Consider the following 21,609-nt stretch of genomic DNA (forward strand, 5'->3'; position numbering starts at 1 on the left):
GCTCCGGCTGGGGCTCGGGCTGGGGCGGGCCGGCTGCCCGCCTTACCCAGCTGTACACCTCCTCCCCGTCCTTGCTCTTGCGCATGCGCCTGACGTAGCGGGAGAAGATGGAGAGCAGGGCGGCCAGCACCGCGTCCGACTCGGCGCTGCAGGAGCGCTTGGAGAAGAGGTGGGACATGATGGTGGAGCGCTCCACGATGAGCCGGGCCACGTCCTGGGGACAAGCACAGGCGTCAGAGCGCTCCCGGGCCGGCGGGGAGTCTCTCCCTGTCTCATACCAGGCCCGCACGATGAGCCGGCGCAGCCTGTGAGGCTGCCTGCGGAGCCGCTTCGTGCTCGGCACAACGCACACCCGACTAGGAGCGCGACCCGGAAGGGCACGTGATGGCGACGACGGACCCTCAGAGGCACAGGGGTATAAGCGCCAAGCAGGCTGGGAGGGGCAGGGCAGGACACACCCCGAAAGCAAAGAGACGGCGACCTGGCCCTGACAGCAGATGTGGCCACGACCACCGGCCCAGCACCAAGGAACACTGACACCACCCGGCAAATGACAGGAGTGTGTGACCATCCGGACCACAGGGAAGGCTGTCTGCACACAGCCAGACACCGCGCCTACTTGAGCCCTGCAGCAAAGGCGCCCTGCACGCTGGCCACCGTGCCAAGGCCCCAGAGCCAGGCCTTGAGGGCTCTTCTGCCTGGCCAGGCTTGAGAGAGCCCCCGTCCAGTGACCTCTGCCCGTCTGCCCATGCCCTCGACAACCCTATTCCCATTCGTTCCACAGGGACTTCACTGAGTCAGGGAGCAAGAACACGCTGATGGGAAAGCAAGCTCAGGAGAAAGCCAAGTAGGAAAGAGCGGACGTGCATGCGACCGCGTCCAGCCGCCATCATCCCCAGCAGGGACAGTGATGTGGGACATGGGCTACAGAAGACACTGGGGCTGGCCCAGGAGCCCAGAGCCTTCCGGAGCCGACCCACACCGCATCTGCTGCTCTGAGCAAGTGCCCCGGGTGTCGGGTGTGGCCAAACCACCGCCCAGAGCGACAGGGGCAACCAGGCGGCACCAGTTCTCCCACGCTCCATGCTTCTCTGGAAGGAAAGTCACCGAGAAGGGAGCTGGGTGCTAGGAGTCTCCCAGCCAAGGAACAGCCCTGCCAGCCCCGCACCCCTCACCAGGCCAGGTCGCTGTGCTGTCCCCACCCTCTCACCAGGGCCAGGTCGCTGTGCTGGGCCTGCTCCTCCACGGGCGTGTGCTGGGACAGGTACACCAGGTAGGCGCTGACGGTCTGCGGGTCGGTCTCCATGTGGATGGCCTGGGGGAGGCTGAGTGAGCTGGCTCCGAGGGCCAGTGTGCAGCGCCGCCTCCCACCACACGGGGCCTCACCTGCTGCAGTGCCAGGGCGGTGGTGGCCCTCACGCTGTCGAATAGTGGCAGCTTGGGCAGGTCGCGCAGCAGCCACTGGTAGCTCTGCAGGGTCTCCGCGTCCCCCGAGTCCTCCTCTGCCAGGGGCTCCTTTTCCTCCCCGTCCCGCAGGCTGCCCTCCGAGAGCACCAGGGAGAGGCCCTGCAAGTGGACACGGGCGCTGAGCCCCCACCACGCCTCCACCCGTCCACCCTGACTGGGGCCCGACACATCCCCAAGGCTGGGGAGGGTGTGAGATGCCCAGTGACAGATGCCACGTCCCATCAGAGCCACAAGAACTGGGGGAAAACTGCAGCATGAGCAGTTTCTTTGGGAAACTCGTTCGGCAAAGGCTGACTAGATGTGCGGGACCCGCCACCAAGTCACCTGGGACAGTCACGCCACCACCAGGGAAGGAACTCAGACAAGTGGGAAAGAATTGTGTCTGGCACGTTTTATGAGCACCGTCCTTCTGTTTGTGAAAACCAGCGACGAGAAGCCTGGGTGGGTAGAGTCGCACTGACATAGAGCTGCAGCAAGAAGCAGAGTGTGGGGGACAGCGGGCTGGGCCACAGGCTCACCTTCATGGCCAGCACCCTGGAGGCCACCTGGGATGAGCTGAGGCGCCGCAGGAAGTAGTCCAGCACCTCACACGTGGTCTGCTCGTCGGCCTTGGGGCCCAGAAGCAGGTCCTGCAGGCGGCCCAGGAGTTGCTGCTGCTTCTGCTGCCTCTGCACGAACAAGGGAGACTCAGGGTGCGCCTGCTGCGCCTGCAGGGCGGGGGGTGTGGCGGGGAGGAGGGGGCCCTGACCTGCCGCTTCCTGGCCCGCTGCTCCTTGCTCTCGCCCTCATCCTCCTCACCCCCGGAGGTGGCGTCGGTGGCGGCGTCGTGCAGCAGGAACTCGCACAGGCACTGCACGGGCAGCACGTCCAGGGAGCCCTCGCTGGACTGCACCAGGTCGGCCAGCCAGGGCATGGACTGCGACGAGGCCTGGCAAGGCAATGGCGATACTCGGCTCCTCTCAGCTCCGACCCACCGCACCCTTTCTCCACCGTCGGCTGCCGCCTCCCCGCCCGCACCCCCAGCGCTGATGCGCAGGCACAGCCATGGGCACCCCCGGCAGAGCCGGGCCTCAGCCCTCCCAGCCGGGTGCCTCTCCTGGCTACCGAACACCAGCAGCCGCTGAAGCCTCTGGAGAGCGCCCGCCTGCCCTGGGCTCCCCAAGCCGCCGCGGGACTCGCCTGCCTCTGGATGATGTTGAGGAGGAAGTCTGGGTTCCGGCTCCGACACAGCAGGTGCCCGAGGCGGAGGGACTGGTTGAGGCTCTTCACTTGGTCCAGGATGTGGGGAGGGGGCCTCCGGGGGGGCCCCCTGGAAACCCAGAAAACACACGTCAGAGAGCCACATGCAGAGCCCCCGACCGCAGAGGTGAGGGGTAGGGGGCCGCCTGCCTCCCACCTGAGAGCACCTCTCCCTCCTGCCACCCGCACCGCCGCTGGGCACTCAGCCTCACTGAGGCCAGCCTCCTCCGAGACCTGGGACAGGGCCTGGGCCCGCGCACCCTATCCAAGGGCTGCACCCCCGGCATCCCACCCCACCCAGCAGCCCCCACCCCAGGCTCAGGCTCCGCACGCACTGGGGGTCTAGGCTGGTGAGCTGAGACAGGAGGAGGCTGCTGTTCTCAGTGATGGTCTGCTTGGTGGACGCGGCGGCCAGGTGGCCCTCGAAAGCCAGGATCTCCTGCTTCTCCCGCTGGGAGATCTGCAGCTCCCGGTTACTCATCTCCGCGCGGGTCTCCTCGTCCGTCAGGGTGCACGGGGGGTAGGAGTAATGACTGAGAACCAGATGGGCGGGAGCTTGTCACCATGTGGTCAGAGGTGCTCAGGGCTGGCCCCCGCCTGGTCCAGCTTCAGCTGTCAGGCTGCCATGGGGAGCCCAGGGGGTACCAGCCAGGCATCTGTGAGGGAGTCCAGGGCTCTTCACAGAGCCCACACCTGCCACCCGCTCTCCTTACACACGACAGCGTGCCAACCACCTCCCAAACCGGGCCCGACTGCTGTCCGAATCCTGGGCCCAGGCGCCCCATGCTGAAACCGCTTCCCACAGGCAGACGGCCCCAGCACATGGGGCACACCCGGGCAGCCTGCCTGCTTCCTGGGGCACGAGCAGTCCCCTCACGCATTCTCAAAACTACTCTACCTTCCTGGGGTGCCCGCTCACGTAATCCCTTAAGGGAGCAGCGTGTCTCTGGCCTGGGCCACAGCCCTGGGCCCTACGCACCGTGGCCTCACACGCGTGCACACACGCAAGCCCCGTCTGGGCACCCATCTACTCCCCTGGCTCACGTAGGAGGAGGCCCGCAGCTTGTGGCGAGGTGCAGTCACACGACCCGAGCGTATGGCGCTCGGGCTGTGGCTGAGCCCCATGACTTCCGTATACAGAGGCAGCTGGTTCACCTGTCGCTGTTCCCAGGCAGCTTTAACATCTACACCTGTGAAAATCAGCTTGTCCCCTGGGTCCCTTGTCTCCATCTGCCAAACCCCGTCTGGCTCCCGATTCCTCTGCTCTATCGCTCCTGACGTCACACCATCTGTCAGGCTGACATGAGTGTTGCCTAGGACGACCCGGGGGCCCTGCGGCCTCAACGCCCGCCCACCGCAAGGGGAAGTGGGTAAAGCTTGGCGGACTCAGACTCGGCAACTCCAGTGGGACCCAGGACGCAGCTTGGCGGAGACTCCAGGGCAGCCAGGAGACTGGCCTGCGCTCTGTCCCCGCGTGGTGTCCTGTCCCAACAGCTGCGTGCCAACGTACTTCGTCATCACCATCTCCATGAGCATCTTCAGCGTGGGGTACTCCTCCCAGGCAGCCAGGCCTAGGGGGCAAGGGGACAGCAAATGGTGGCTAGGACCCAGCACCCTGCGCGGCCATCCACGGCCCCCTCTTCCCGGCTCTAAATCCAGTCCCCAGCCAGACTCCACCCCAGCCCGACCAGGAAGCCGCCCCAAAGAGAAGTGGACGCCTGGCTGAGGCCCCGCTCAGACCGGAGGCAGCTCACCGATGCTCTCCGGGTTGAACGCGGCGACGACCAGCAGGAGGGGCCAGGCCTTCCAGTACAGGGTGGAAATGGCCAGGCTCGGAGGCTGATACCTGAAACAGGTCGGTGACAGGTTGGCCTTGGCCACACCGAGGCCAGGGATGAAAACTAGACCAGGCCAGGGTGGCATCAGCATGATTTGGTGACTGACCAACTCAGCAACTGCTTCAGAGACCGTGACGTTGGGATCTGTGACCCCAACTCGGAGCTGGCCCTCGGCAGCACCCGTGCCGCAGGAAGCACGTGCTGTGACTGCTGCGCTGCTCGGAGGCCGGCACCAGCGCTCCATGCCCAGGCCCATGCACCAGCTCCGAGCTCTGGGCAACTCGCTTGCCTTCCTGAGCCTCGGTCTCCCACCTACGAAACCAAAGCACGGTCAAGGGACAAATGCTCAGGAACGGCCAGTTCTCATTCTCGTTCTCTGCGCCAGGAAACCAGAAACAACTCCACGCCCACCAGCGTGTAATGTGATAATGTTTAAAAGTCACGCGTGATGTGATCATCCCTCAAGCACAGTCCTTTCCGGTGACAAGGCAGTGTTAAGTGTCAGAGAATGGCACGAATCCACTGGGGAGATGAGCAAATGGGCCACCACGTGAAAACGACCGAGCGGGAAAGCGGAAACAAGGCAACGATCTCCAGGACGACAGCCGCGAGAAAGAAAGTTGGCAGCAGAGGAAGAGCAAGGCTTACTGCTCCCACGAAAACCCCAAGAAGCCGGCGACACGCCCCAAACCACGTGCGCCGTCAGTGCCGTCCTCGTCCGATTCCCAGGCGGCTCACTTGTGGACGCTGACAAGCTGACCCTCGCACCCACTGGGGTGCCAGGACACAGACAGCCAGGGCAGCCCTGGCGAAGAACGGAGCTGGAGAGCTCACCCTGGCCAATTCAAACGCAGCACGAAGGCACAGTGATGAGGACGGGGTGGCGCCGAGACAGACAACGGGTCAAAGGAGCGAGACTGAGAGCCCAGAAATAAACCCTCTCACCTACGGTCAGCAAGGGGGCCAGACCTTCAGCGGAAGAAGGAACAGGCTTTTCGACAAATGTGCCGGGACACCTGGACATCCACATGACGGGGAATGAAGCAGAACTCGTACCTCACACCGCATCCAAGAACGAACTCAGAATGGGTAACAAACCTAGACGTGAAGAGTCAGCACTAGAAAATTCACGAGAAAACAGGCGTACGTACACCTTCGTGACTTCGGATGAGGCCGTGGTGTCTTAGGTGGGACACTGAAGCCCAGGGGCAGTGGCGAGGGACACCGGCCCTTGTCAGAAGTCACATTCCTGTGCAGCACGCAGCTCGGCGGAATGAAATCGAGGGCCCACGAATAAACTGCGTGCGTAGTTAACTGGTTCTGACCAGGCGCCAACGTAACTCGATGGAAGAAAGACAGGGAACGGTGTGGGCACAACCGGACGTCCCCATGAGTCTGGCCTCCGGCCTCACTCCACAGACAGGAGGTAACTCGAAATGGACCAAAGACCTAAGCGTAAGAACGAAGCTAAAGAACTCTGAGGAGAGAGCGTAGGGGAGAAGCAGCGGGACACTGGGCTTGGCGGTGGTTTCTGAGCTCTGACACAGCGGCATAAGGAGCCGAAGGGAAACCGATGAACCGGACCTTCCCCAAAGTTAAGACTCGTGCCTCGGGCATCTTCACGAGAGTGAAGTGAAGCGCGTCTGCTGAGGGTCTGGGGTGCAGCGCACACGCAGGCTCCCAGTGCACGGGCATTCACACCACCCATTCGAACTGGACGGAGGCCTCAGACGGACGTTTCTCCAAAGACAACACAAACGGCCACCGAGACGTGAAAAGATGCTCGCTGTCACGAGTGATGAGAGGTGGAAACAAAGCACAATGGGACGCACGTCACCCCCGCTGGAGTGGCACCCGTGTCAGACGGGGCAGCAGCACTGGCAGATGCAGGGAGGCCGGGGCTCACGGGCACTGCCACCGGCTGTGGTGGCGCAGCCACTGAGGACAGCCTGGCGGCTCCTCCAACGTGAACGCGACGCAGCGACCCTACTCCCAGGTGAGCCTTCAGGAAGCCTGAACACAGGCGTCCCGACTCCCGCACGAACGTCCCCAGCAGCAGCGCGCAACACCACACAGCGGAATCGGCCTGGATGCCCACCCACGGGCAAACGGGCAAACACGGCAGGGTGTCAGTCACCACAAAGGGACAAGCACCGGCACCCGCCAGCACATGACCACCTCGGAAACATGGAGGCCATGTATTTTATGAGTCCATTTATATAAAATGTCCAAAACGGCCACGTCTATAGGGACAGAGAGTGAATTAGGGACAGACAGGGGGGACGCGGGAATGTGAGTGACAGCTAATGGGACAGGTGTCCTTCAGGGGGATGTTCTAAACTTTGCTTGTGGTGATGGCTGCACAAATCTGTGAATGCACCAAAACACACTGAACCCCACACTCTGACAGAAGCGTTTGTGCACTGAATCTCAATAAAGCTATTAAGGAAACAGAGCGTCAGCTCAGTGTAGTCTGAACAACGAAGCACGCACGTTAACGAACACGGGGAACAGCATCCGCGAGAGCACAGGGGAGGACGGGGCGGGAAAGCAGGCCTGTCGCTCCCCGCGCTCATGGCCTCACAGGTGCCCGTGGACGGGCTACCCGGAGCTGCGCTGTGGGAGCCAGGGCGGGGCAGTCGATGCGTCAGCCTCGTGGACATGAGGACGGGGCGGGTGGCCCGTGGACGGCGAGCCGGAGCGCAGCGGGAACCCTGGGGGCCCAGGCCAGTCCCGCGCCTCACCCGGGCGGCAGCTGGATGTTCTCCGGGTGGTGGTAGGTGCACAGGTTCAGCACGGCGTCCAGCAGCTGGACCCTCTCCACCCGCAGCACTTCCACATCTGCAAGACAAGGTCCAGAAGCCTGTTCAGTGGTCCCCAAGGCACAGGATTCAGGCCACGGGACGGCAGAGTGAGGAAGTGGGCGCTGCTCCCCGGAAGCTGCAGGGTGGTGAGGTGAGACCGGCTCGGGCGCCAGACGGGAGTAGAAGGGCGACCAGCGTGCCCCGGGGAGGAAGGTGGAAGCGCCACTGAGCCAGTCTGGGGAACCCGAGGCGTGTTTTCACTGGGTCTGGAGAGCCAGCGGGAAAGTCGGGAAGAGCAGCGCGGGGCCCCAGGGGAAAGCAGAGACGTGAGGACGCACGGTGTGCCTGGAGCGGAAGCACCGCGCGGCAGGCAATGGCTGGGAGACAGCAGCCCGGGTCCCGGAGGGCCTCGCCCCATGCCCAGGGGTCGGACCCCGGCCCATGCCGGCAGGACTGCACAGGGGCGCTAAAAGCGGGGATGCTCTAGCCAAGATGGCGCAGCGGCCCCTCAAAGACGAGGTGGACAAAGCACCTGCTGTAGTCCTGCATTGGAGAGCATGCCAAGTCCCAGGGCGGGTTCCAGAAACCACCACGTAAGGGCTGGGACAGTGCCACACACAACTCGAGACCAGGCAGGCGCAGCAGCAGGCTGGCTCGGTGCCCACAGGACTTCCACAGGCGTGCAGGGGGGAGCGGAGCCCGCAGCGGGAGGCCGTCACCTATAGGGACCCGGACAGAGCCCCAAGAGCCCTTTACCATCTGCCTGCACGGCTGCAGCGCGCTTCACCAGGTGGTCGGCAAGTTCCATGGCGTCCGCAGGGCCAAGCGGGAGCTCCCGGGACAGCCCGATGACCAGGATGCGCATCAGCGTGTCCTCTAGGATGGGCACCTCGGAGCAGAGGCGGAGGAAGAAGCTGTAGGCCAATCAGAAGAGCAGGGTTCGCTGGGGCCACCCCAGGCCTGCAGGTAACTCCCTATACCAGGTGCCACAGGCCAGAGGAGGGGCTACCACCCACCCTCTCCTGCAGTCACTTATTCTGATGCCTCTGGGGACAAGGCCCAGCCGTCTTGAGGAGTATGCAAAGGTGCCCAGCCCCCAGAAGGGCTGAGAGAGCAGGGCAGACAGGCCCGACAAAGCCCCAGGCCGCCGAACTGCGGCGGGAGAAAGGTTTGAGATGGGCAGGTGGACTGGGCAGCAGGGATCCGAAGCGGGGCACCATGGGGCAGGGTGACCCTGGGCTCAGGAGGCAGAGCCCGATGCTGCCTGAGGAAGGGGGCCTGTGCAGACATCTGAAAGCTAGGAGAGGGCACTGAGCTTGGGGAGTCACCAGGGATGTCGAGTTTGGGGGTCCCACTGGCATGGCGCGGGCTGAATCTCTGGGAGCAAAGGCGACTTTGTAGAGACAAGGTTCGGGAGGTGGGACAGGGACAGTGGAAGCCCCCACGGGCCCAAACCCCAGCAGTGCTCCCTGGAGCGGCCCCCACCCCGCGAACTGAGGAGCCGGAGGCGGCAGGTGCGCTCACTTGCGGTCACTCTCGGGCGGCCAGTTGTCCCACTTGTAGTAGGTCTCCGGCTGCTCTGTGAAGAGCACCTTGTGGAGGCTGCGGGAGGCGGAGAGAGCTGTCAGGGTGCGGGGGCCCAGGAGACACACTCCACCAGTCAGCCCCCAGACACGGTCCCCAAAGGCTCGGTGACTGCCTACTGCCTAAGGTCAGCGACTTCCCGCGGCACCTCCTGGAGAGCCTCCAGCAACCCCCAACAGGACCTGGGCTGGCAGACGACGGGCACTGTCTCCAAAGTGCTGAGCCCGGCCAGACGGGACGGGCCGCACCTCAGCGGGCAGGAGGGCTCTGCCTGGGGTTCGGACAGCACACAGGACGACCCGTGTTACCGGCACACGTGACTTCTGCTGCCCGCTAGCACCTCTGACTGCTAAGAGGCTGGTATCAGCCAGCGGCCACATTTGGGGTTGTAGGCTCCCGTGTGGCGAGCCCTGTCACTCGCCACCAGTTGGCCCAGGGAGTGGCTGCTCGTCTTTCAGTAAAGCCACGTAAGCAGCACGACGCCAGCGCGTACCAGTGCACATAGTCCTTGGGGGCGAGCTTGCTGATGGAGGGGACGACGGTGTGGAGCCACCAGACCGCGTCCCGCTGGATCGCAGCAATCTGGTTCTGGAAGGACCGCAGCACCTCGAGGTCTGAAAGGGACGAGCAAGGTTACTGCGTGCCTGCACAGCAGCTCCAGGCGACACACGTGCCTCTCGGCCAGTTCAAGGCCAGGGACAGGGCGGGAGGCCTGGGCGTGACAAGGCACACAGCACAGGCCATCTCTGCGCTACCTGCGGGTGACCGAGGGGAACAGACACGAGAAGGGGCAGCTTCTGGCAGCTCCCTTAGTGTCTGGGGGCTGTGCTGTGGGCCCGCCCTGCCGCCGCCCTCTGCCCGGGCCCTGTGCTCTCTGGCCCTGGGCCCCCGAGCAGAACCGAGCCTGCTCCAGATCCTTACTCTTCTTCTCGCCTTTGTCCCAGGCGATGCCGGCCTCCTTCACCTGGGCTGTGATGCCCAGCATCATGGACACGGCCAGCACGTCCGTGACGTGCACCACGAACCGCTCCTGCAAGCACAGCCAGCACAGTGGCGTCTGCACCCTGGAGGGGCCCCACCCAGGCCTCTGCACACAGGCAGCCGGACAGGACGCAGGGCCCCAGAATGCCCAGGGACACCATGGCAGGAGAGTGCCAGGTAGGAGGAGGTCTTGGGACCAAGAGTCTATTGGACACAAGGCCAGGTCAGGCCACAGGAAGGAGGTTCAGCCAACAGTAGGACAAAGCCCGCCCTCCCAAGAAGCCACCACGGGGGCCGTCTGTCGACCTGCCTGAGTGGCAGTTGAGGTCCTCCACTATGTGCCCCAATTTCTCCTTTTTAACATTCCGCTCTAAAACCTCCCCAGAGACACTGCCTGCCCTCCACGTAGTCTGTGTCACCCTGTTCCCTTGGGTCTACTGGCTCTGCTGCCTACCACTCTGTCCCCACATCTGGACCCAGCTCACAGGTTACTGACTTTCTAGGGTTACCTGGCCAGCCCCTCCCTCACCCCATCATGGGATGGGGCCCACGCTGCCCTTGGATTCTGGCTGCTGCGCCGTGGGGCACCTGCCACTTAGCCCAGTGCACTCAGGCGGCACGGAGAGGCAGCGGAGCGGGCTGAGGGCGGGAACGCGCACCTTGAACTCCATGTCCAGGTACTGGGGCTCCTTGCGCTCCTGCATGAGCCCGAGGCAGAAGGCCTGGAAGTCGATCTCGTGCTTGGTCTGCTTGATGATCTCGCGGAGCAGGGCTCGCGAGGCCCGCAGGTAGTCGTCCTTACTGGTCAGCAGGTCCTGGAACACCATCGCCAGGAACTGGGCGAGAGAGACCACAGCTCAGCACCAACCTCCGTCCATGCTCGGCCTGCAGGGAGCCCTCCCAGAGCCCTTCCGGCAGAAGGCTGTGGCCTGCTTTCCTGAAGTGACCGGGCATGCCAGCACGCAAGCACACGGCTCGGCTCACGGACCGACCCCCGCAGACGGCGGACACGCCAGCCCGCTGCATGACCGGGCCCTCTGATGCACCTGGCCTGTAGGGACCTGCTCTTCCTTAAATGGGGGAACAGATTAATCAACAGACACTGGCCGCTGGGAGGAACACGGAGACCAGGCCCTGTCACAGCCAGACCGCCAACTGGACAACTGAACCACCACCTCCCACAGCTGGCTACGGACGACACAGCACCGACCACGAGGACGCGACCATGCCTGCCTCACACGGCCGAGCCGTCTAAGAGCCTGGCCTGTCTTTCACCCTCCCACAGCTGGCTACGGACGACACAGCACCAACCACAAGGACGGGACCATGGCTGCCTCGACGCTGCACACACGGCCGAGCCGTCTAAGAGCCTGGCCTGTCTTCACAAGGGACACGACACGAGGGACTCATTGCCAGGCCCCAAGGCCAACACCAGGAAGGTTAGAGATGCCTGCAGACACACCCCGGAACTAACTTCAAAATACACTCAAGTGTTCTGAGCTCACTGGGGTACAGCCTGTCACCCCTTCCAAAGCATTCTCCCACACAGCTGAGCACCATACGCATGAGGCTATGCACTCCCCTCCAAGCCAAGTCCAGTGTGGGGTCCCAGACTTGAGGCCAGACCCCCGAACCAAGAGCCGCTCTCCACTCCCCGAGCGCAGGTGCACACAGGTGCACCCAGGGCCACTGGTGAGTGCCGGCCACACGACCGCGAGGCCGCCGGGTGCGCGGACCCCTACCTTTGGCGCCAGCTCCGAGCTGTGCTGCAGCACCGTGTACAGGATCTGCATGTTGTTCGGGTTCCGGGCGTTGGAAAGCTCATTGAAGATCACGAACTTGATGGTGGTGCCCAGGTTGTCCTTGTGTGCGTTCAGCAGCTCCCTGGGCCAAGCAGACGGGGCGCTGGCGCGGGCCGGGCCACCCCCGCGGCCACCCTTGCGCCTCCACACCCCGCGCGGCCGCACCTGATGCAGAGCATGTAGTGGTTGAGGAGGACTTTGGGCTTGAGGCGGATTTTGATCAGGTGGGAGATGACGTCCATGTCCTCAGTGCTGTGCGTGCTGCAGTTCATGCACACGGACATCAGCAGGTCCTGGGCCGGCCTGGTCAGCTGCAGAGGCCGGAATGACGACGTCAACCCTGCTGCCCAGGGACGGACGGCACCGCAGGGCCCGGGAGGCTGACTCCCAACGTGCGCGGCCCTCACCTTGGGGTTCTGCAGCCACATCTCCAGCTTCTGCACTGCCATCAGCCGCACCTCCTTGTACCCGCAGGTGGAGGTGAGCAGCCGCAGCAGGTTCCGCGACACGTTGTCGATGGGCTGGCGCCGGTTGAGCTGGTCCCGGAGCATGTCCAGGACGTACTCCTCCACGCTCTCCGCGAGGTCTTCATACCTAGGCCAGAAGGGGGAGGAGGGCGGGAGGAGGCAGGCGGGCCCTCCTCCAGGTCCCCGCCTGTCCCCCAGCCCGGGGCCCGCGCCCACTGGGGACTCGCGTTGCGCCTACCTGGGCATGAGCTGGCCTTCCTGCTCGGGGCTCAGCTTTTCCTCGGCAATCAGCAGCTCGGTCTGGCTGTCCTCCTCCTCGGTGAGTGCGGGGTGAGGGCTGCTCCCTGCAGAGCAGAGGCCTCATGGACACGTGCACCTCCCCGTCCATGCACCCGCTCCTCAGCGCCGGGCCCCGTGCAGAGCGGTGACCCCAGCCCGGCCGCCCGGCCTCTCACCAGCACTGAGGTCCCCCCCGCCGCGTCCTGCCTCCCCCTGCAGGAGCATGCTCTTGGGGGGCATCCTGGTGTTGAACGCTGTCTGGATGTTGTCCACAAACGTCTTGCAGTGCGGGCTGTCCACCCAGATCCGCTCCCCCAGCGAGTCTTCGATGTATACCTGCCCGAAACAGAGGCTGACCTCGGCCCTGCAGGTGGCTCACTCCTGCCTGCCCTGGGCCGCTTGAGGCCTGGGGCCTGCTTCCCGGCCGGGCCGTGAGAAAGGGCAGGACAAGTGCTGTCCGGATTCTCCCTGCTGCCCAGGGGACTCCCTAGAAGACCTCCCCAGTGGCCAGTGTAGGCGACAGGACACACAGGGCACAAGCAGCCCTCCGAGAGAATGCAGCGTCTGCTCCTCTGTCCTCCTGGGGCCCAGCAGGCCCCCTCCTATGGCACGCTACCCCTTCGGCCCAGTGGCAAGCTCACCCAACCCCCCAGAGGCAGACTCACCTTAACAAAGATCTCGGGCCAGTTCTCGTCCTCCTCGTACGCGGCCATGAGGAGGTTACAGGCCAGCACGGACACCAGGCTGTTTCCCTTGGCCTTGAAGTTGATGGAGGCGTCGCGCCGCAGGAGGCTGCATAAAGCCTGCCGGAGATGGCACATGTGACCAGGAGAGGCGCACCCTGCACACGGGGCAGAGCCAGTGTGCTTCCGGGGGAGGCCACCTGGGAGGAAGTAACAAAGGCCCAGGGCCCATCTCGCTCCCCATACCCCCTTCCCAGGACAGAAGATGGGGACACCCAGCCCTCACCTCAATGACACCTTCCGTGGCAAAGATGTTGGGCTTGATTTTGGCCAGGTACATGAGGCTCAGATACAGGGTGCTGTCCGGCTTGGCGCGGGTGACCTTCAGCTGCTTCACGGCCCCACACAGCACCCCCTCGATCCTGTCATCGTTGCCTTCCAACTCGGCCGCCTCGATCTCATCCAGCAGCGCTGGCGGCAGAACTGTGCGTGCAGGCGGCTCGTCAGAGCACGGCCACCAGCGGACACTGCCTTCCGCCGTCCTCCCCCAGAGACACGGGACCACGGCGGCAACCGTCAGAAACCGAGCAAGTGAGGGTCTCAGGGCTGTGCCACAGCCGGCCAGCTCCGAGGAGGCCAGCAGGACGAGCGAGGCAGGAGTGGGGCAGAACTCACGACTGACTCGGGCGACCAAGACAGCGACAGCCGCGTGCCGGCACGGCGCCCCCCGGAGTGCTGACCTCGCTTGCCGGAGTCACCTGGGCCCACGGCACGTCTATCTGTTCTACGTTTTCAGATCAACGCGCACAGTGCCATTCTCGGCCTCACTTTCTCTTTAGCTGTGGCACTTGTCTGGTCACCTGTCCCCGACGCTGTTGACCTGCCGCCCCTCCCTTCTGGAGCAAGACTGCAGAGGCCTTTCTGCTTCACCGTCTGTGCACAGGGCCCCCTGGTCCCAGCCTCTGTCCTGCGCTGTCGCCCTGCACTCCTCTAGACTGACTTCCTTCCGCTTGCTTCGGGTTCCGTCCATTTGCCGGCCTGCGTTTTCAGCTGGCTGCGCAGTAGCCAGTAGGCCCAGGCTCCTCTAAGGCCCTCCCAGCACTGCTGACCCTCCTCGGGTACCAGTAGGCCCAGGCTCCTCTAAGGCCCTCCCAGCAGCACGCCGGCTCTGCCGCATGGGCCCTTTACATGGCGTGTTACTGTCCAGCTCTGGATGTTCTCTAACTTTCGTTACATCTTCTCCTGACTCGAGTTTTTTTTTTAAGACAGTACTTCTCAATATCGGAACGCACGGAGGGAGGTGTTGTTACTGATTTCAACCTGACTGCACCAAGGACAGAGATTCGACAAGTCACCAAATGCTTTCCAGGTGCCCAGAACACACACGAATGTGCAGGACAGCCGGGGGACTACGGAAGATCCTGCCTGAACACATTCCAAACGCCCGACGGCAAAGAGCTGAATGGGGCTTTTTCTCTGTTTTGCCAAAAACGTTTGTAAAGTACGTTATCATTTAGAATGTTTTTAATAACCACATTTACTTTAACGTTCAAAATCACGTCTCGTGGGAGGTGACACTAAAGGAAAGCGAAGCACAGGCAACAACCGAGAGTCGTGGCCTGAGCCTGGACCTCAGCCCTGCAGTCTTCGCCAGCACCAGCCGCCCAGGTGAGGGCCCCTGAAGGTCAAGGTCGGAGACAGCTGCAGCCTGACTCAGCTCCCAAGGCACAGCTCCAGCCCCGTCCTCCACTCTGCATGCCCCTAGGGCTCCCTACGCCAACCAAGTCAAACCGAGCATCTTCCCACCTCATGAGTTATGTAAATATCTTACCACTGTGTTGTACACCAAAAGCTAATATAACGTTATACGTTAGCTATACTTGAAAAAACCACACACACACACACACACACACACACAGCTCCTTCCCCAACCACCGGCCTTGGTTCCCGCACTGCGTGCTGCCCAGGCCCAGCCTGTTCCCTGAGCGCATTTCCATCTCCAGGACGGAGGCCTCTGCTTAGTGCTTTCTTCTCCAACATCCCTGACTGCCTGTGGAAATCTCATCCATCCTCCAAGGCCCAATGTCACGTTACAACTTCCCGATGAGCCCCCTCTCTCCCAAAGCTGTCACGTAAGCGCCTAACGCTCAACGTCTGCGATCAGCTTCAGATTTAACGGATCTGACCTATGGGACATCGTGGAGCCTCCAGCAGTGATCAGTGGGAAGATGAGGCAAGAAAACAGGCAGCTGAGATGAGTGCGAAACTAAAAGACTTGTGTAAACAACAGGATTAGGGATGAGCTCGACGTTTTGCTGTAACGTTGTTGTGTTACCTTTGCAGCAAGGAAAAAAAAGGAAGGAGGCAAAACTTTGTCCTTAGCGCCTGGGGAGAAAGGATGGAGTGCGAGCCTCCTCATCCCAGCTAGTGGCAAACGCTAGAACGCACAGCCCCTGTGAACAGGACCTGGTCTGCCTGTTATGTTTATCCCCCGAGCTCAGAACAGGGCCTGTCACAGAAGGGCCCGGCGAACACGTCAGACGGACAACCGAGCAGAGCCACGAGCCCGTTCCCAGAGGACAGCTGCTGGCAGTGCACCGATGCTCACAGCAGCTCCTCTCCAGCAAGGAGAGACACTGGAAAGCAAAGCCACCAAGTCCGGACCGCGGTTCCAGGATGAAGTGCTGCCATGCGCTTGGCTTGCCTAGCTGAGAAGACCCCCACCTCGCAGAGAGGACACTGGGGCTCGAGAGGGGAGGTGCCCAGTGTCCACGCGCACCCCTGCTACGTGGCAGTGGCACTTGTGGACCCCAGATCCAGTGCCCTGCCTGCCCTGGGTTATTTCCTTCATCTCTGTCCCAGAATTCAGAAGCACAGCGGGGTGGAGGTCCCTGTCCGAGAAGTGCCTTGAGGAACACTCACAGGTGACCCCGTCTCCCTTGTCCGAGAATCTGCACTACCCCTGTGGCGCCAGGCCTGAGAGTGGCCTGAGAATCTGCGCGGATCGACAGAATCTGCGTGCTCTGGGGAGTCCAGGGACCGACTTTACCTTCGATTGGGACCACAGACGGCTCCTTGATCGATGGAGAGATGGCGCGTTTTTCTGCCACTGCGGCCTCAGCCAGGCGCCCCAGGGCACTCAGAGGGGGTGTGGAGGAGAGTTTGGGGCGTTTGGTGAGGCCTGTCAGGGCTGAGGCACCCGCCAAAGCAGCTGCAGCCTCCCGCTTGCGCTCCGAAGGCAGGCCGGATGGGGCAGGCTTCAGCAGGGTGGACGCTGTTTTTGAGTCATTGGCCTGGCCCTTTGAACCCAGAGCGATGAAGTCTCCTGGCGGAGGGTGCCCTGCAGTGAAGAGAGATGGAGAAATGTGGGTCTTTGCACCTGGCAGAGGTGGAGCCAGTCTCCTGCCATCCCAGAGGGGATTAAATAAGGGTCTGGGCAGCAAGAAACAAGTCGCCCAGGAAGGCCACAGCAGAGACAGGGCTGGGAGGAGTCAGTAACCACGACGCTGACAGTCAGTCACTGACAGCCAGGCCGAGCTGACTGCAAAACATGCCATCGCTAACATAAACACGATGGTTCGCTCAGTCCCCAACAAGGTTGAGACGGGCATCGCCACGACCAGTGGACAAGTGAGGAGACTGAGGCACAGAGAGCTTAAGGGGCGTGCCCCTGGCCACGCAGCGGGCGAGTGGTGAGGGCCGTGTCCGAGGCCAGCTGGGCTCCAGCCTGCCTTCGGCCACCGTTTGTGCTGCCACGGGCCTCCTGGCCCAGGAGCTTCTGGGCTTCTTTCTGCTGCCTCGGATGCGGTGTAAACCGAGACAAGCAGCGATGTGGGAAAGTCACAGCTGTCCCAACTCTCCCAGGGACTCGCAGGGCCGCCTAGAACCAAGCGCCAGGCGACCCCGATTCCCGGACGCCGCTCGCCGCGGAGTAACTAAGGCCCCGCCGCCCGCAGGGGCCGCGCACCTGAAGGCTTGGCCGCGGCGCTGGGCCTGCGCACGGCGGTGGGCTTGGCGCGGTTCATTCTGTCCCTTCCCCTCGCCGCTGCTGGCTGCGGTGGCGTCGCCGGAAGGCCCGCGCCGAGGCGGTCCTCCACGCGCCCGCTCACTCATTCATTCCTCTGCCGCTCGGGGTCCGGGGCCGAAGGGCCCCGCTGGGCGGGCGGGTCTGCAGGGGCCGCGTGAGCGCCGCCTCGGATCCGCCGGGAGGATCGGTCTCGCGGACGGCCGCGGATCCCTCACAGGCGGCCCGCGGAACCCGGTGCCCGACTGCCGCCAGGGCCGCCCCGGAAGCGAAGCCAACTTCAGAGCCGCGACTTCCGGAACACCCGGAAGCAAAACAGCACGGCGGGGAGGGGGGGCGGGAAGCGAGAGGATACTGCCCGCCGCGCCCTCTGGCGGCGGGAGGCCGGCGTGGCCTCGCAGCTGCCGATCTTTTTCCGAAGAGGTGGGTGCTGTCACCGTTTCTGCAGGTGAGCTGACATTCTTTAGTGACATGCCCGCGGACACACGCTTAGGAAGGGTGGCATCGGAGTTCAAATCCACACGTGCTGGATCTTCAGAGTCTTACTGTCCCACTTATGGGTCAAAGGGCAGGGCCGGGGACAGGGAGCGAGCGGCGGTCCGGCGAGGACTCACAAAGGATGGTCAGCATGGATGCATTGGCCAGGCCGCGACAGCTGGCTGGCCACGGTCAAGGCCAGGTGTCCAGCAACCTGGACTGGTCAGTGCAGCTACGGGGCGTCACGACAACGCTCTTCTCTGAAGCTTCCAAAGGACCGAACCGACCCTTCGGTGATGGAACAGCACAACTGGCAACCAAGGAGCGGCGTGTAGAAAGTGACCGCAGCTACCTAAAAGTAGACAAAGGCTGCAAAGAGATACGCCCCAGCGTCCGTGGTTTGGGGGAGGGCGGCCGCGAGCCATCCCTCTGCGTCCCTGTTACAACTGCGCGAATTGTTTCCATTCAAAAAGAAGCGACGCTCCTGCCCTCTGGGGACTGTCACGGGATCCTCCCTGCCCGGACAGGTCAGGAGGGTCCGTCCCTCCTCCGCCCGCTTCCTCCGTTCTTTCTCACTGACACCCCCGCCCCGCCCCAGCCCAGCCTCCCAGCTCTGTCCCCTCCTCCGTGAAGCCCTCGGGCAGCCTCTCCCCAGCAGACAGCAGCTGCTTTTGTGCTGGCGCCTGTCACGGCCATTCGTGCCCCCATGCGACAGTCTTGAAGAGCAAAGCCTGGAGAAGCCCAAGATGCTGGGTCGGGGTACGGAGGTCAGAGGTCGCAGGGTCAGGTGGACAGCTCTCTCCTTCATGGGGTCCTGGGGCAGTAGCCACCCCGGGATGCCCATCTCAGGCGCAGCTTCGGAGGACTGCCCGTCCACTGGGGTCGCGGAGCCGGCCCAAGGAGGAAGAAGGGCAGGGAGGGGCTTCATCAGCTGCAGTTCGTGGGGGACACCAACGCAGAGGTCTCCAGACATCCCGTGGGAGCTCCCTGGCGTGGCTGTGACACCCCCCACAGACCGGGGGCCTGAGCAGCAGCCTCGCAGGTCTGAGGTGCGGCGTTGCGGTCTCCCTGCAGACCGTAGGGGACCGTCCGTGCTCCCTCCTCCGACCGCTTCCGTCCTCACGTGGCAGGTTCCTTCTGCGTGTTTCCTCCTCTGTCTCTTACACGGACACTTGTCACTGGACTTGGGCCCACCCTAAATTATATCTACAGAGACCCATTTTGTGAATAAGGCCCCTGCTGAGGGTCGGTGGGCACTGCAGCTCCATGCCAGGGACGCCGGGCCTGTGCGACCGGCCACTGTCCCTCTCGCCGTCCCGCCCCAGCTCCACAGCCTTCTCGCCACCTCTGGAACGCGCCTTTCGCTCGCATCATGGCCTCTACTCGTGCAGTTCCTGGTCAGGAACCCCCAAGCGTTCCTGAGGCCCCTCACCCTACTGGGTCCTTGCTCAATGTGCCCCCCCGCTCCCCCCGCCCCCATAACCGTAGCCCCAGCCCCCGCTGGACCTGCCTGGCATGCTAACACCTCCCCTTAGAACACTGTCACCCTGGGATTCTGAACTCACCTGTTTGTCTCTGTCTTTATGCCCCCCCCTCGCCTGACGTAAGCCACCGTGAGCCACCGTGAGCCACCGTGAGCCACCGTGAGCCACCGTGAGCCACCAGTAGCACCTGGTTGGCCTATCTCCTGCTGAGTCCAGGGGACACATGCCGCGCAGTAAAAGTGGGCGGGATGAGGGAATGTCCACAGAAGCCAAACTTTTAGGAGCTGGGTTTAGCCTGGAGGGAAGCGTCAGGTAGGACGGGCCCAGGCCTCCGACCCCCACAGACCCTGGTCCTCTTTGCTGTGATGTCACAGCCACAGCGACAATGCTTACCCACCAGGCCCTGACCCAGGACAGGCCCCTCACCACTGGGACTGGGGGGAGTCCTTGCAGCAGAGGGCAGACTGGGGCAGCAGCAGGGTGGGGGATGGGGGTGGGGACAGAGCGAGCAAGGACTTGTCACAGCACTACCCGCCCCCCCACCAGGGGAGACAGGCGAGGCGCACAGGTCTGTCTGCCTCTGGGCCAGGCAGCCGCGGCCAGTATGTGTGGCCTGGGCCCCAGGGCTGGGCTCAGACCTGGGCAGTGTCTCCCTGCGTCCAGGTCCCCTGCCAGGTCGGGTGTCCCTGGCCCAGTCCAGGCCTGGTGCTTCCCAGCGCTGACAGGGGAAGCAGCAGTGTGAGATGAGAGACTAGGGAGCGACCCCACGGTGCCTTGGGGGGCCGGTCATCCCCCAACTACCTTGTGTCCTAAATTTAGAAAGTGCTTCACTGTGCAAGAAGCCCCATTGGTCAGTGACAGTTTCAAAGCCGTGAGTCAGCGGTTACGAGGACTCAGATGCCCCTTCCTGGGCTGGGGGACCCCGAGACCCGTCCATGCTCAGGTGGAGGTTTCTGGAATCTCCTCGCTGACGAGCAGTCCTGTGCAGGGTCACCGCTGGGACCTGGCCAGGAGTTGCTGCTGCGGGGAGGCTCGCAGCCCAGGGAAGGCACCCCGACTTCTCGGACCGCGCGGGGAGGGCTGGCGCCCCGCGGCCCAGGCCTGGAGCCTTCTCAGGCTAATACCCGAGACTCGGCTGGGCAGCCCTGGCAGCCGGGCTGGACCTGCGGAAGCGCTGGCCGGGGGCGGACGAGCTTTCCAGCAATTGTCTGGAAATAGGCCTGCCGTTCACTAGGAAATGAGTCCCCGTGGGCGGCAGGAGCCAGCACGGGCGGGGGACACCGCTTAGTGGGGCTCTGCGGTCTGGCCCCGCCCCCAGGCTCTGAGCCCTCGGGGTCTCAAACGTTTGGGGGTGGAGCCGGGAGGGCAGGATGGGGGAGCTCTCCAAGAGGGGCTCCCTCTGGGCCTGGGGCACAGAGCAAAGCGCCTGTGGCGCCGGAGACGGTCCGTCCCATCGGCAACTGCACCCCTTTGGCTGGGTCACCCGCCCCGGGCCTCAGTTTCCCCTTCTGCTCAGTTAGGGTCAGGCTGGCAGCCCCCGACAGCCTCTCTCCCAGGCTGGGCTGCACCCCCCGGAGGCCGCGCAGGGCCCACTCTGGGCTCCTGGGCGCAAAAGCGGAAGAAGGAAACGCGGCCCCCGCCGTGGTTTCGAGGCCTTTGAAGGGTCGCTCGTGTCAGCTTCCAAGACTAGGCAGGCAGAAGCTGGGGGCTCCGGACTGGGGCCTGGCCCTGGCCCTGGCCCAGTCCACCTCCGAGGGACCCCGGGGCTCTGGGGAGCTCTGTTTGAGACCCCGTGCAAGGGGCGTCTGAACTACGGAGTAGGGGCTCCCACCTCCCACTCCACACTCCCAGCCACACCTCACCCAAATCCCAGACGTCCCCAGCATGGCTGGGGCCCAGCGGGGGTACAGACTCTCTCTGTTTCAGTGACAGGGGCACCTGTGACCGTCAGCTACGGTGCACGGGATTGCGGAGGCCAAGGGCCAGTCAGCACCGCAACAGCAGGCGGGAGTGGAAAGAGGCCCGGTGGGGGGGCTTCTCCTCCCAGGCCCCGAATTTCCTGGGCGTGAGTGACGAGGACCTCCGTCCCCGCCCCTTGGCAGCACTGCCTCCTCCGTCCTCAGGCCCGGGCGTGGACGGGGCGAGGGCACCGGGACAATGACCAAGGCAGTCCTCGCTTCACCTCGCCTGTCTCCCTGTCCCCACGCACCATCAAAATGTCCCCAGCACTGTTTGCGGCGGAGCTACTGAGGGTCCTGTTTCCTCACGTGAGCTCGTTCTAGCTTCCTGCAGGGCAAGTACTACGTCTGAATTTAGAAAAATACCCTCCTGCACTTGTCTTGGAAAAGATAAAAACCTCAGCAGTCCCAGCGTCATGGCCATGGTCCCCATTGGCATTTTTTTACCAAGAGTTGCCACCACCAGCTCACACCGTGTCTGGGTCCTGACTTTTGGCTCGGAAATTATGCGGGGACCACTTT

General features: G+C 63.5%; 1 protein-coding gene across 2 annotated transcripts in view; it reads right to left on the reverse strand.

Moving 5' to 3' along the window:
* Positions 1 to 17,446, reverse strand: part of INTS1 (integrator complex subunit 1) — a 31,798-nt gene extending 14,352 nt beyond the window's left edge. The window contains exons 1-24 of one of the 2 annotated variants that reach the window (XM_025049558.1): positions 17,112 to 17,446; positions 16,194 to 16,484; positions 13,431 to 13,627; positions 13,127 to 13,264; positions 12,638 to 12,797; positions 12,421 to 12,526; positions 12,123 to 12,315; positions 11,881 to 12,026; positions 11,656 to 11,797; positions 10,573 to 10,749; positions 9,854 to 9,962; positions 9,426 to 9,546; positions 8,873 to 8,950; positions 8,105 to 8,262; positions 7,289 to 7,385; positions 4,461 to 4,552; positions 4,217 to 4,277; positions 3,042 to 3,239; positions 2,647 to 2,776; positions 2,216 to 2,395; positions 1,986 to 2,135; positions 1,387 to 1,566; positions 1,211 to 1,315; positions 47 to 214 (exon numbers count right to left, since the gene is read on the reverse strand). In XM_025049558.1, coding sequence (XP_024905326.1) covers positions 47 to 214; positions 1,211 to 1,315; positions 1,387 to 1,566; positions 1,986 to 2,135; positions 2,216 to 2,395; positions 2,647 to 2,776; positions 3,042 to 3,239; positions 4,217 to 4,277; positions 4,461 to 4,552; positions 7,289 to 7,385; positions 8,105 to 8,262; positions 8,873 to 8,950; positions 9,426 to 9,546; positions 9,854 to 9,962; positions 10,573 to 10,749; positions 11,656 to 11,797; positions 11,881 to 12,026; positions 12,123 to 12,315; positions 12,421 to 12,526; positions 12,638 to 12,797; positions 13,127 to 13,264; positions 13,431 to 13,627; positions 16,194 to 16,484; positions 17,112 to 17,169 — 3,435 coding nt within the window. In that variant the 5' untranslated portion in view covers positions 17,170 to 17,446. The remainder of the gene's footprint in view (positions 1 to 46; positions 215 to 1,210; positions 1,316 to 1,386; positions 1,567 to 1,985; positions 2,136 to 2,215; positions 2,396 to 2,646; positions 2,777 to 3,041; positions 3,240 to 4,216; positions 4,278 to 4,460; positions 4,553 to 7,288; positions 7,386 to 8,104; positions 8,263 to 8,872; positions 8,951 to 9,425; positions 9,547 to 9,853; positions 9,963 to 10,572; positions 10,750 to 11,655; positions 11,798 to 11,880; positions 12,027 to 12,122; positions 12,316 to 12,420; positions 12,527 to 12,637; positions 12,798 to 13,126; positions 13,265 to 13,430; positions 13,628 to 16,193; positions 16,485 to 17,111) is intronic. The other variant, XM_025049559.1, reaches the window with a different exon arrangement.
* Positions 17,447 to 21,609: the final 4,163 nt, after the last annotated feature.

This window comes from Pteropus alecto, unplaced genomic scaffold (assembly GCF_000325575.1).
Source record: "Pteropus alecto unplaced genomic scaffold, ASM32557v1 scaffold56, whole genome shotgun sequence".
NCBI classification, from domain to species: domain Eukaryota; kingdom Metazoa; phylum Chordata; class Mammalia; order Chiroptera; family Pteropodidae; genus Pteropus; species Pteropus alecto.